Source organism: Siphateles boraxobius, unplaced genomic scaffold (assembly GCF_051911475.1).
Source record: "Siphateles boraxobius isolate OS27281-9 unplaced genomic scaffold, OSU_SipBor_1 12, whole genome shotgun sequence".
Taxonomy (NCBI): domain Eukaryota; kingdom Metazoa; phylum Chordata; class Actinopteri; order Cypriniformes; family Leuciscidae; genus Siphateles; species Siphateles boraxobius.
The window spans coordinates 18,125,862-18,139,713 of NW_027508722.1; the positions used below are offsets into that span (position 1 = coordinate 18,125,862).

General features: G+C 36.5%; 1 protein-coding gene across 1 annotated transcript; it reads left to right on the forward strand.

Moving 5' to 3' along the window:
- The first annotated feature begins 2,087 nt into the window (after positions 1-2,087).
- sbk3 (SH3 domain binding kinase family, member 3) lies at positions 2,088-7,553 on the forward strand. Its single transcript, XM_077209790.1, has 4 exons — positions 2,088-2,518; positions 5,246-5,390; positions 5,496-5,698; positions 6,784-7,553. The coding sequence occupies exons 1-4, from the start codon at positions 2,513-2,515 to the stop codon at positions 7,510-7,512; spliced, it is 1,083 nt and encodes a 360-aa protein (XP_077065905.1). The 5' UTR covers positions 2,088-2,512; the 3' UTR covers positions 7,513-7,553.
- The last annotated feature ends 6,299 nt before the right edge of the window (positions 7,554-13,852 follow it).

Below are 13,852 nucleotides of genomic sequence, written 5' to 3' on the forward strand. Positions count from 1 at the left end.
CATGAAGTCTCTTTGATGTCAACAGCAGACTGTATTAGTAAGAGCTTCATGCATGTAGAGGGCAGCTGGAGAAACAGAAACGGCCACTGTTGTGATAACAGGGATTGTTTGCTTTCGTAATACACAGTAGCCATGTTGTACTTGTGATATCAAGGGAAATCTTTCTGAGATTTAAATGTATAAAGAGTCAATTGTGAAGTGCAGAGAGAGAGAGAGAGAGAGTGAGAGAGAGAGAGAGAGAGAGAGAGAGAGAGAGAGAGAGAGAGAGAGAGAGAGGGGGGGGGGGTAAACTGAGAATGAGATACAGAAAGAGAGAATGTGAATTGGCAGCACTAAGCAGAGGTTTGTCATGGAGAGGATGGTTAAGTTCTGCAAGCTTTCAGCTGTTAGTTTTGTCACTCAAACAGATGGCAGAATGTGCAGGTTAAATACCATTGAAGAATGCCAGCCAATAAACAAACAAGTAAATAAAACAAAAGGAGAGGACAATTTTAATGTAATGTCTATATACACATAACTGTTCTCTTTTCATTCTTTTTCTTATCTTATCCAGAGGTGTTTTAAAAGTGCTGATAATCAGTATAATTGCACATAAATATTTTACTGTATTTTTATACACTGTTGTATAGATTCCAGTTTGCCTTTATTTGGAGAATGTGTGTTTACAAATACATTAACTGCCTGACCCATTTTTGCATGAAACGTAAGAATGACATGAATTGCTTGTTTATGGAATTGTTGCATAAAGCAATATTAAAGATTCTCTTATTAATGGAAATGACAACCTCAAATTCTATATCACTGGAGGAAGCGTAATAGTCAGTGTAAACCACATCCACCTCGTAAGCCAGTAATGACGCTCATGTTACAGAATTGTTTTCCATGTTTTACAACAGTCAGTCACCATGTGCATTCATTACACATGTACACTCTTTAAAATGAAGGGTTCCAAAAAGGGGCAATAGAATGCCATGAAAAAGCCATTTTTGATTGCCCTAAAGAACTTTCAGTGAAAATAACTTTTTTTTCTTAGTGCAAAGAGCCTTTTTCCACTACCTTTCTCATCACCCCAAACTTTTGAACGGTACACAACTTGATCCTATCCTTGACCCATTAGTGGAATCACATTTTCATGGTTATTTTGTAACAGTTAATGAAGAGGTATCATATCAATCACAAGTTCAGTATGGAGTAGCACAAGGCTCAGTACTAGGACCGTTGCTTTTCACCCTTTACATGCTTTGGGAGATGAAACATGATGTTAGTTTTCACTGTTATGCTGATGATACTCCGCTCTATATTTCTTTGCGGTCTGACGAAACTTACCAATTCACAAAACTAATGGACTGCATAGTTGATTTAAAAAATTGGACAACTAGTAATGTCCTACTAAATAAATTCGAAGAAAAACAGAGGTTTTAATTATTGGACCAAAAACCTCTGCACTTAACAACACTTGATGGCTAAATTATGAAATATGCTCTTAATGTCAAATGCAGAAAAGTTAATACATGCATTCCTGACCTCAAGGCTAGATTATTGTAATGCTTTACTGTGTGGTTGTTCTGCAGGCCAACTTAAACCGACTCCAGCTGGTATATAAATAAAGGCGAGTTGACTTGACATGTGTAGCACATCTTCTTCAAAGACCCTGGGGGTCCACTGACCCCTGGTCTTTTACTGTGATTCTAATCAAATATAGCTCGTCCATATTTGAAATTGCTGGTTTCATGGGTTTTTTTCTCTCTCCTGGATTAACTATAATTCATTTGATCCTAAATACTTTTTATAAAAGTGTGTGTGACTGGCACTAATCTCCTTGCATCCTCTCAAAAATATAGTAAATTGATCACACTTCACTATTTATTAAAATGGACATTATGCATTTCACAATGTTCATTTATGAGTCGAGAGCCTTAGGAGTAATTAGATCTCAAAACTGTAAACCTCTTCTTCAGTCTTAATCCAGCAGAGCTGCAGACTGGAGCTGCACAGTAGGAGGAATTTACCAAGTGATAGTGCTAGTAGGAAGAAGGGAGATCAGGAGAGACCTCAGGGAACAGCAGGAACTCAATAGAGTGTTACAGACAGACTGACTGACAGGTGCAACACATTGGGACACTACTGACGTACAGGAGTAAAGAGAGAGAGCGAGAGAAAGAGTGAGACTCTGGGAAGGGCCAGCATACCTCATTGCTGTAGTACATGGCTATCTGGGATGGAAACAAGCAGAGGAATTTTAAAGGGAAAAGGGAGAGAAAGCAGAGGAAGGTGGTAAGCAGGAGGGTCAGTAGACTCATTAAGGATCAAGAGAGAGAGAGAGAGCACAGATATAAAAATACTCAGTAGCAACTGACACTCAGGCTTGCACGGCGACATCTGATTAACTGCTCGTCGATCTCAGTTGTATGTTGATAACGAGCAACGGACAGTTTGACTCAGAGCTCAGTCCTGTCCAGATGGGAAAGAAACAGTGAGAGAGACTTCCTAAAAGACACTGCAGCGTTGGACAATGACTGTGAGTCAAATACTGATCTTATGGAAAATGTTCCATTTCATATTAATACACATTAACAAGTATTAGAAATGAATACTTAACCAAATAACAATATGTAATAATAGCGCACACACACATATACTGATGATTTCACTAATGAGTGTTTTGTGAATGGCGGCTTTACAGGAGTAAATCATGACTAAATAACATTTCAGATTTTATTCTGCTAAATCCATTTAAGCTGTGCTATACACCTGTGGGTAATATAAAGCGCTCCAGCCGTGCTTCCCAAACACATACTGCACATATTTTGCAATAGTGAAATAGATAGATAGATAGATAGATAGATAGATAGATAGATAGATAGATAGATAGATAGATAGATAGATAGATAGATAGATAGATAGATAGATAGATAGATAGAAAGAAAGAAAGATAGATAGATAGATAGATAGATAGATAGATAGATAGATAGATAGATAGATAGATAGATAGATAGATAGATAGATAGATAGATAGATAGATACACAAGGACACTGTAAAATAAAGTATTGTGGTATTATAAATATTGCAATATAGCACACTGAAAATGGTTGTCACTGCAGTTAAATGAGAATGAATGATTGAGTTTGACAGTAAAAAGGATTCATAATTGTTTATCAGTGTCAGATATCATTCATATATAACTTTAAATGGACTGAAGTACAATATGATAATGTTTCAAAAATGATTTACAAGGGGTTGAATGGGTAACATCATTAAAAAGATCATAATCCCTTATGGCAAAGCTCAGAGAACACTCTTAATTGCAAGAAATTTGGGTCACACTTTAGTTTAGAGTCTAATTCTCACTATTTACTCATTAAACTCCTAATTACTGCTTATAGTTAGTAAGGTAGTTTTTAAGTTTAGGTATTGGTTGAGGGATGTAGAATGTGGTCATTCAGATTAAGGCATTAATATAAGTACTAATAAACGCCCAATATCCTCGTAATATGCATGCAATAGTGATAATTGGACCCTAAACTAAAGTGTTACTGAAATTTGATTTTAAAACCAACATTGTTAGTCTTACTGTACATTTCAGACATGAAGGTTGCATGGAAAATGAAGTGAGCTGGAGCATATGCACGTCCACTCCTGGCACCTTATCAAAGGCCACTGCCAGAGACGTCTATCAGTAAGATAAAGGCTGCTCTGGTGGCTCTGTTCTCAGTGCCTAGCAACACACTCATACAATCGCTTCACTAGGACCACATCACAGATTTATAAAGTCGTTATAGAATACCATTCAATTACATGGTCCTGCTCCTCAGCTGCGTGGTGTTAGTAAAGGTTGCATAGATAAAGCAAAAAAATGAGCATTGACGCACACCGGACTGGTGTGACGCACACTTCTAGGAACTTTAATCAACAAATGTCCCTGATAAATATATAGGGTGTAATGTAAATATGATCTGCTTGCTTTGTGTTATGTAAAAATGCATTAGTAACATGCGCCCCAGCTATTTCAGGGCTGCCGAGGTGTTAATGGGCTTATGGTATTGTTTGACCATCCTCTGACATAAAAGTGAAGGCTGGTGAAAGTACTGACGGATGGGAAGTTAAACTGTCATATAACTATCATTATTACATGGCGCTCTGGAATACATGAATCTCAGTTGCGCAATTCTGAAGTCAGACATTTTTGTGTAATTGGTCGTTGTCTCAAGCAAGATTTCGATTTCCTAAATAGCAGTTGTAGTCTCTTTTCTTTAATTTCATGCCCACAATGTGGTAAATAGCGAAAATAAGGGGGATAATGTATAGTCAGCTTATCATTATGACAAAATATATATCAGTACTATATCTGTATATCTGTTAATATAAAGGATAAGTATCGGTTGATATTGGATATTTAATTGTGCTTGTTAATTTACAGTTTTTCCATTTAGATTATTTTTTTGCCATCATCTAAAACTCATTTAAAGTTCTTTAAAACATTAATAACAGGTACAGGTAACAATTTCTAAGGCAGTCTGTTCTGGGTTGGTTAGGAATAGATTAAAAAAATTGTCTCTTCGTAAGAAATTACATTAATTCATACAAATAAAAATATTTAATTAATTAAAATAATTTAATAACACTGATAAACGTACTATTTAGAAAATGTTAAAATTAATAGCTATTTTCATAATGTATATTATAAAGTTGTGATGTTTAAATTCAGTTTTATTTATTAATAATTTAGACAAAACAGTATCAGATTTTAATACTCAGGCATTTATCGGTTATCAGCCATAACATGAAAATAATCATCAGCTTATCGGTATAAGCCAGAATTTTAATATCGGCATAAGACAAAAGCTTTTCATAACTTTCATTTTTACAAAGATCAAGCTGGCATCACATAAAACAAAAGTAGAAGCTTCACACAGCATAATGATTGAAAATCATCATTGTATGATTAAAGTCGGCATGAGATGGAAGTTGCGATAGGTGAAGCAGCTTCTCGAACAAGAAAAAATGTATGACGGAATTGGTTGGATTGTTCCGGAATGCTATTTCTGTGATGTCATGTGAGTGACATGTTGTCCCGCCCTCACGCCAGTAAGCACATCATCAAAGAAGAGATGTCATTGCAAGAGGGAGTTTTATTTATTAAAAATTATGTATTAAAAAAGACTACATTTATAATATACACTGCGATATTCTATTAAAAAATTCATAGCGACTTGAATATTGTTTTTTCTGTTGTTTTCTTGTCAGACTGCACCTAGAGAGCTGGATGAGCTTTGCTACCTCACGGCTCAGTCCATGACATCATTGGTGACATCAGAGCACTTCAAGCTGATCAAAAAGCTGGGACAGGGGTCGTATGGCAAGGTGATGCTGGCGGTGCATCAGAAGAGAGGTCAGTTGTTTTGTGATCACCTGTTTTGTTCAGGCTCTAAACTATAAAATGGTGTATTTGGTGAAGGCGAAGCACTTCTCACTTTAGCAATCTTTGAACTTCCAGGAACTCCAATGGCTCTGAAGTTCTTCCCCCGTCGCTCTACCACTCTCCAAGCTTTCCTGCGTGAATACAATCTGTCCGTCTCTTATTGCACACACCCGTCTCTGACGCGGGCTATAGGCATCTTCTACTCCACGCCTTCTCACTATGTCTTTGCCCAGGAGGCTGGTCTTTATGGCGACCTGTATGATGTCATTGTGTCAGAGGTCAGTAAATGCAGCAGACTTTAAAATTCTTTCATCCTTTACACACCCTCAGGTTGTTCAGATGAGATTTAGATGACCATTAGACAACTTTATGGTGGATTCTCCTCATTAAAGGGCCTGGGACATTGATCCTGGTCTTCTGACGACAGTCCTGATCTAAGGCTGTCGAAATTATGATTATGCATACATGAACATTTTTTGAAGTGACGTCTCTTCAGGGAACAACGTGTCTTAGATTATTCAGGCAAGAACATGTTATGCTCCCGTGTTCTCGCTCTCCTGCCAAAACAACTGCTCCTATCATCAGCCTTGATACATTAATGCAATTTAATGAGAGTACTTGCTGTACCGCTGAGGGGAAGATTAGAACACAGACTTTCCGTCATCTCATAACTCATAGGAATAGGGCTGTTACACAAACACTATTGCCAAAGCATAAATACACACAACAAATGCATTGGAAAAAAAATAATAATGATAAATAAACGAAAATAAGGCCATGCCTGAATGAATAAATAAATGAACAAACAAACAAATAAATAATGAATTAATTCATAATTAATACATAAATGAGCATATACAAATAGCAATTTTATTAAAAAAGGACAAGATGGTGGCCTTGGTTGAATAAATAAATGCATACATGTATACAAATATCAATAATAATGTTGTAAAAGGAAAATTAGGTGCCATGAATGAATTAATGAAGAAATGAATTAATGAACAAACGAATGAGCATATACAAATAACAATATTGGATAATAAACAATAAAAGGACAACAAGATGGCCGTAATGGATGAATGGATAAATAAATAAATAAATAAATAGATAAATAAATAAATAAATAAATAAATTATTATTATTAGTATTGTAAAAAGGAAAATAATGTGCCAGAAATGTAAGTAAATAAATACAATGACAAAACAATAACAGTAATAATAATAAATGAGCATGTAAAAATAGCAATAACAATATTAATGAAAAAGGGAAATAACATGCCAGAAATTGTTAATTGTTATTGGCAGAAATGTGTTATTTCTTATTATAATTCTTGTTATAAAATCCCATCCCTCTTTTTCTGTAGGTGGTGAGTGAGGAGTGCGCTCAGAGTGTGATGTCTCAGTTGAGCGGTGCTGTATCTCACTTGCATTCGCTTGGCTTTGTGCACCGGGACATTAAGCCAGAGAACATCTTCTTGTGTGACCGTGTTTGTCGCTGGGTCAAACTGGGCGACTTTGGCCTGGCGCGGGCAAAGGGGACCAATGTCCGTGCTGTGTGGTACAACTCTCCTTTCTGTGTGCCCGAGATGGAGTGCGCTAAGACAGTCAATAAGGCAAAAGAGGAAGCAGAGGACACCTGGATGACAGTAGAGCCCAGTTTGGATACTTGGTCTTTAGGCATCCTCATATACTGCCTGCTGACAAGCTGCTTCCCCTGGGAGGAGACCACTTCTGATGACCCTTCCTACTGCAAGTACAGAGACTGGTTCAACCGAACCAAACTGGAGGAGGGAGATCATTGTGAAAATCAAAACACTGTGAGAGAGGAGAATGAGGCTGAATTAGAAGTTGCCCGTCAGTTTGACTCTTTAAGCTCATTCGTCCTGATTCTTCTGAGAAAGCTGCTGAACCCGCTGCCCTGGCTTCGCCCCGGGCCTGAAGAGATCCTGTCTTACCTTGGAGGACCTTGGTTACTGAAGACAGAGAAAGAGGAACTGAGGAGAGAGCAGGAGGCACACTTGGAGGCTAAAAAGATCCTCGAGAGAGGAGGGGTGGAAGGGGGAAAAGAGATATTGGGAAGGAGGGAGAGATAAAGTTCATATACGACAGCAATATTATAAACAGATGTACTTTATATTCAAGAGTTTTTTTTTTTTACATATATTTTGGAAAATTAGTTTTTTTTACAAATAGACTAGTTTTGGATGTATACAATGGACAATGAGATACTTGAACCTTTAAAAGATTTGTATTTGTACAGTGGCCCTTGGAATCCTACACTCTCAGAAAAAAAAGGTACAAAAGCTGACACTGTGGCGGTACCTTTTCAAAAGGTAGACCTTTGTACGTAAAGAGTGCATTTTGGTACCAAAAGTGTACATTTTAGTACCTAAATGGTACATATTAGAAACCTTTTGAAGGGTACTGTCCCAGTGAGAGCTTTTGTACCTTTTTTTCTGATAGTGTAGTATTATAATTAATAAGTAGTATTAATTATTAATGTTAAATTATTAGTAATATTAATTATTAAAGAGTTCATGTCATTGCAATAGAGAACAAATTATCCGGCCAAGTTGATGTATACAAACACACAAACACACACTACAATTCAAAAGTTTGGGGCTGATTTTGTAATGTAAAGTCTCTTATATTCACCAATTAAGGCTGCATGTATTTGATCAAAAATAGCAACAACAGCAATATTGTGGAATATTATAACAATTTAAAATAACTGTTTTCTATTTTCATATATTTTAAAATGTAATATTTTCCTGTGTTGACAAAGCTGACTTTTCAGCATCGTTACTCCAGTTGTCAGTGTCACATGATCCTTCAGAAATCATTCTAATATGCTGATTTCAGTGCTAAAGAAAAATTCTTATTTCCAATGTTGAAAATAGTTGTGCTGCTTATTAATTTTTGTGGAAACCATGATCCATTGTGATTCTTTGATTAATAGAAAGTTCAATAGAATATCAGCATTTATCTGATATAATATTAATAATACATAACTACAATAGGATTTACCAACAACAACAAAAAAAGTATTTTGGGACAATGAGTTACATAAGCAACAAATTATTATTACTATCTGTATATGTGAGAGGTTAAATAGACAATGTTTTCATACAAGTATAGTCTCTAAATACTTTGGCCACAATAATTCAATGTTTCTCCAATTGAGGTGATAATAATACTGAAACCAGCAATACTGCAATGCCTAACAGAGTTCTTCTCAGGTGCAACGTATAAGTAAACTCTCAACTTTTAGAGAGGTAAATAGATACTGTAGATGAGGAGTTGCTCATCAGAATAATGCTCATCAGATGTGGGTGGAATACATAAACACTCTCTCTACCTCAAACGAGCTGTAGATACTGTACATGCTTGTTTGTACATATAAACTTGTTTGTTTTGGTGACTCATTTACTCTCTTCAGTCTGTTATACAATATGCACTTCTCGAGCAAGACTTATAAGTTGACATCGTCATGTGGATACATCAGCATTTGTTGAAGACCTCTACTGACCTAATGCATTATAACACTTCAGATGGTCCGAAGACAGCCGATATACTGGCAGGCTGGTTGATATACAGCTCCACTCCACTCTAAATAGGACAAGAGCAGTGTGAAATGATTAAACAAACACAGGTACAATGGAGCGGGTGTCAGGTTGGTGTTGTTCTGGTATACAGTGGATCAGTTCAGATATGTGCGGCCGACTCCAACTTTCCAGCTGTCCACACTGTACTATCTGCAACCGGTGCTGGGTAAATTATACCCACAAATCATAGTCCGTTACTGAATACAAATAAAAATTGCAATTGGTAACGTAATCTATAACATTACACATTTTAGGTAATGTAATCGGTCTAGTTTTTAAATTACTTTTGTCCTAACTCATTTATCACATTGATTTGGACATCTTGTACCAGACTGATATGTAAAAATACAAAGAGAAAGATAATGTGTTCCATTTTTTGCTATCAACAAAATGAACTGCATTAAACCTTACATTACGTCAGGGTTTCCCAAACTGAAGGAACTGCAGGAGGTTTGCAAGTTGATGAAAAGCTAATAATTAATTAAATATATAGTAAAATATAATCTACAAGAATTAATTTTTTTGGAATCTGATTACGTAATGCAGATTACATATAATCAGTTATTACCCAGCTCTGTCTGCAAACTACATTTAATGCGTTTAATCAACTATCAGTTGTTTATGTTCATACATATTTAGTGTTTTGATTATTCATACATTCATTCTTCCTCTGACCCCCTCAATGAATCCTACAGGCCTGCTCTATCAGCTCTGGCCTTCACTATGAGGCCTATGTGAACCCGTGGTTTTATAAATAGCCTCAGGTCCATCTATTTAGACTGTCGAACACATCAGCACCTTTCCGTGTCCCCTCTTTGCACCCTGTATCTCTCTCCATGTTCATGTTCTTTGCCATCTTGACTTTCCCTCACACCACCTCCTCATCTCTCTGACGAAACACTGTGATCTGTCCTTCTCTAGTTCGGTACAGGCCATTGATTTCACTTACAGGCCAAAGCCAACCGGCTGAACTTCACGTCTCAATGATGCATTAATACAGTCCAGTGAGAGTCACCTCTGGCTTCTCTCTTTCTCCCTCAGTTGATGGCTTTGAGGTGCTCTTATAGTAGTCAATGAGTTTGAAAGTATTTGGTGTTCTGTGTTTCATTCATAACCAATGTTATCGTCATCAGCTTCCTGGAAACTGGTGAAATAGCCAATGAAACAGACAGGGCTTTGGGGTATATAGTGGTAACATATATTATGTGTGGGGAAAAATGTGTTTTAGCTAATTAAATTTGGGCACTGATGTATGCAGGGGGGGGTCGGCAGCAACCAATATGAGTGTTAATGTCTTTTTTAAAATATGTATACCTGCACCTGAGCTCTATACCAACTAACAGGAGCTGTGTCAAACAACACAGGTCTCACTTTGATATCCCCGTGTGCACACGTAATTAATTCTTATTCATATTATTATTATTATAGTCTCATTCATTTTGCAGCTAGTAAAACTGAATCTCAGACTTAAGACAAATGGGCACTATGTCATAAACAGAGATTCGATGGCCAGTAAATTCCAGTGGACAGGGATAGACTCTGCAGGGGACAGCTGGATGGAAGGACACAACAACCGATGAGTGGTGGGAGACGCAGATAGAACGCAATTGATCATAAGAATGACAGGAGAAGAGCTGGACTGCAAAAGCAGAGCCAAGGACAGCAATGAACCTGCTACAAACTTAAGCAGAATACAGGGATAATGATTACATCGCTCAAACATATCAATGTACAGACTGGCTAATCTTGGTCAATAGCAGTCAACATATGAAAATTGATCGTTTGCATTTGCTGTCGCAAAGACCGATTTCTTTTAGCAATATCAGCAGATTCACAGTCTGGAAACATGCAGGGACCAGAATTAGAGCTGGAACATTTAAGCACACGAACAAACAAGAGATTGCAAGTTTTACATTTATTTCATAGGCTACAACAGTTCAATAAACAAAGAGTTAATATTAAACAACTTACAAATTGACACAATTTCGCTTCATTCATTTTTGCTCAACCAATGAAAACAGATCCAAACAAAACCAAGCCAAAACAGAACGAAAACGGCTTACTTTGCATTTTTAATGCAATTTTGTATTAAAGCACCCATAACTGACAGTCCAAGTTTATGTAGTAGTATGTCATATTGCTATAATGAACATTGAACATTTCAAAGCCAGACACTGAATGACGCAATCATGGGCAAAGACTTGTTTTATACTCACAACTGCTATATCACAGTTTAAAGTCTCATTTATAGCGTCTTACTTGCTATAAACTTTCTATTATAAGCTGTCATGCAAAGAATTCAGTGTAAGAAATACTGTTAGACAGAGCCAATTGTGCTATCCAAAAGAAAAAAATTGGTAATTCAGATTTACAAGCACACCTGAAAGTGAGGAGGTTACCCTTCAGTGCATTTGGGAGGGGTGGGAAGAAACATTCTTCCAATAAACAGGTCTATATATTATATGGTGTTTACGATCTGGCACGCTTAACTTATATTTGTCGACTCAAGGAGGACCCACCGTGTCTCCCTCGGCCCACCCCACATGGCATGATGAAGCACATGAATTCCACAATCAGGTTGTGAGGTCGCCGTACGCAGGTTTGGACTAGCTCAGCTCTGGCTCTCTCCTGCCTGCCTCTATCTGTCAAAATGTCATCAGCTCCTCTGGTGCTCAGTTTGTCGACCTAGCACAGTATGGATATTGGGAAATCGTGCAGCCATGTTGTGTCAACTGCATGATGACTGTCTGCCTGGGCCTAAAGAAGCTACCAGTTAAGCTAAAGGTCAATACTGAACCAACCATCCCAGTGGCACTGTGGGTTTCCCCCATTCAAAACTGATTTTGATTCATAGAGGTTGTGGGGTAGGTCAGTATTTAGGTGCAGGGTTTATTTTCAGCAGTGCTAACTTTCCTTTCATTCACATGCCAACCCTAAATCAGAATGTCTAATATGGTCTAATATGTTATCTATAAGGATTAACCCTATGAATATGGCTAAATCTGAAACTTTAGGATTAACCTTACAAAATGAGCACTACACTGTCTAACATTAGTGAATCTAGGAAATTACTTTAAAGTGGACCTATTGAGCCTAATGGACCTAAATTCACTTTGAACATAAATATTTCAGCAGTTTATGTACACAACCAACCTATGGTAAAAATCCTTTTTTATTGATCCCCATAAATCATAAGCAGTTTCTGCAATCTGGCGTCACATTGCTGAGGCCCCGCCCATGACTGCTGACGGACTCTGCCCTATTAGCATATTCTGTTTTTCTTTTGTTGAAAGAATATTAACAGAATATAGGCTAATATTCCATATTAACAGCATATATAGCAGTAGGTACTGTATATTACACTGCTTTCACTTTAATACTCAGATTTAATATAGGCTACACATGTGATTTCATACTTGCTGTTTACGTTCACAGACATAATCAAAGTTCTGTGTTTATGTGAACTTTGTTTGACACAACCTTGTGTGAATTTGACAGTTTGGGTGCAATAAGACGTGAAAGAGAATTTAGTTTACGTCCCGCACCTCTGATAGCCTGCTTTCTGTGCGCGTGCATCGGGTGTGTGCACTCAGGAAACCATATATCAGAAGTTTAGACTGATATGGCTTTAAAACACATGCAGATAAAAATCTTCCATGATAATGAAGAACTGCAATGTCACGTAAGCATGACCAAGATAGAGATGATAATCAAAAAAAAACATAAGTTTTAGTTTTTGTCAGAGTATTGGAGGCTAAAATTGTAAAAGCTCCGCTCTCTCACCGAAAGCAGGGTGGGGAGCAGCAGCTCATTTAATCTGGGTAACTTGACGGAATGTGAAAATGGCAATAGGATTACGAAGAAACTTTCCAATCAATAGTGTGCAGAACCGTAACAGTCAGGTCTTTATATTTTTTACCTTGGATAATTAAGCTATGTTATTATTGTAGGCCTAGGTATAATATTATCAGTTGCTGCAAACACATTGCTGCTTTGAATACAATATATGTCATTTATATTATTCATTCAGAGTTTGCTGGCTGGTGGTTGAGCATCCTTCCATTGAGCATCAATTTTTATACGGGATTCATTCGTCAGCAAACGACGAAATCATGGTCAATTTACTTGAGAAGCAAAATTAATATTAATAATTAAATATAAATTTCATAAATAATATTAAAAAGATTAAGATTCTTTCCAGAAAATATATCTTACATTTATAAAATCCTATCTTACAAAATGTTTAGCTTAAATCTGACTAATTTTATTGTGATTTGTGCTTAAAACAAAAACAAACAAAAAACCTGGTGGGGTCAAAAAATAATTCATGATGTACTGTAGTATCTTACGTAGATTTTCTTTAAAAAAATGTATCTCATAAAGGATGTTTAGCTACTTTTACTGGAAAGCAAGACAAAAATACAGATTAAGAACAAAAATAACATAAAAATAATAATAATTTTAATAACAGTGAAAATGTAAGTCATATTATTGGTATTGTGATTAATAATAATAATTGTTATTATAATTATTAATATGAATTAATAATACTTGCATGTTGATTTTTATGTAATTTTTATTATCTATGGAAAACTGTTAATATGAAAATGTCAAATCATCTCTTTTTCATACAATGAAAATATATGGTGATCATTGGCTGTCAGACATGTTCCGAACAGCCAATCACTGCTCTGTGGTGACGCCTGCTGGTGGATAGATTATATGTCCACACAGACACTGTGATTTTGCCAAGACATGTTCCTGAGTCAATGTATTTAGTTGATCCTGGAACAACATTTGAGTCCGAAAATTGAGTCCTAACCCTAAA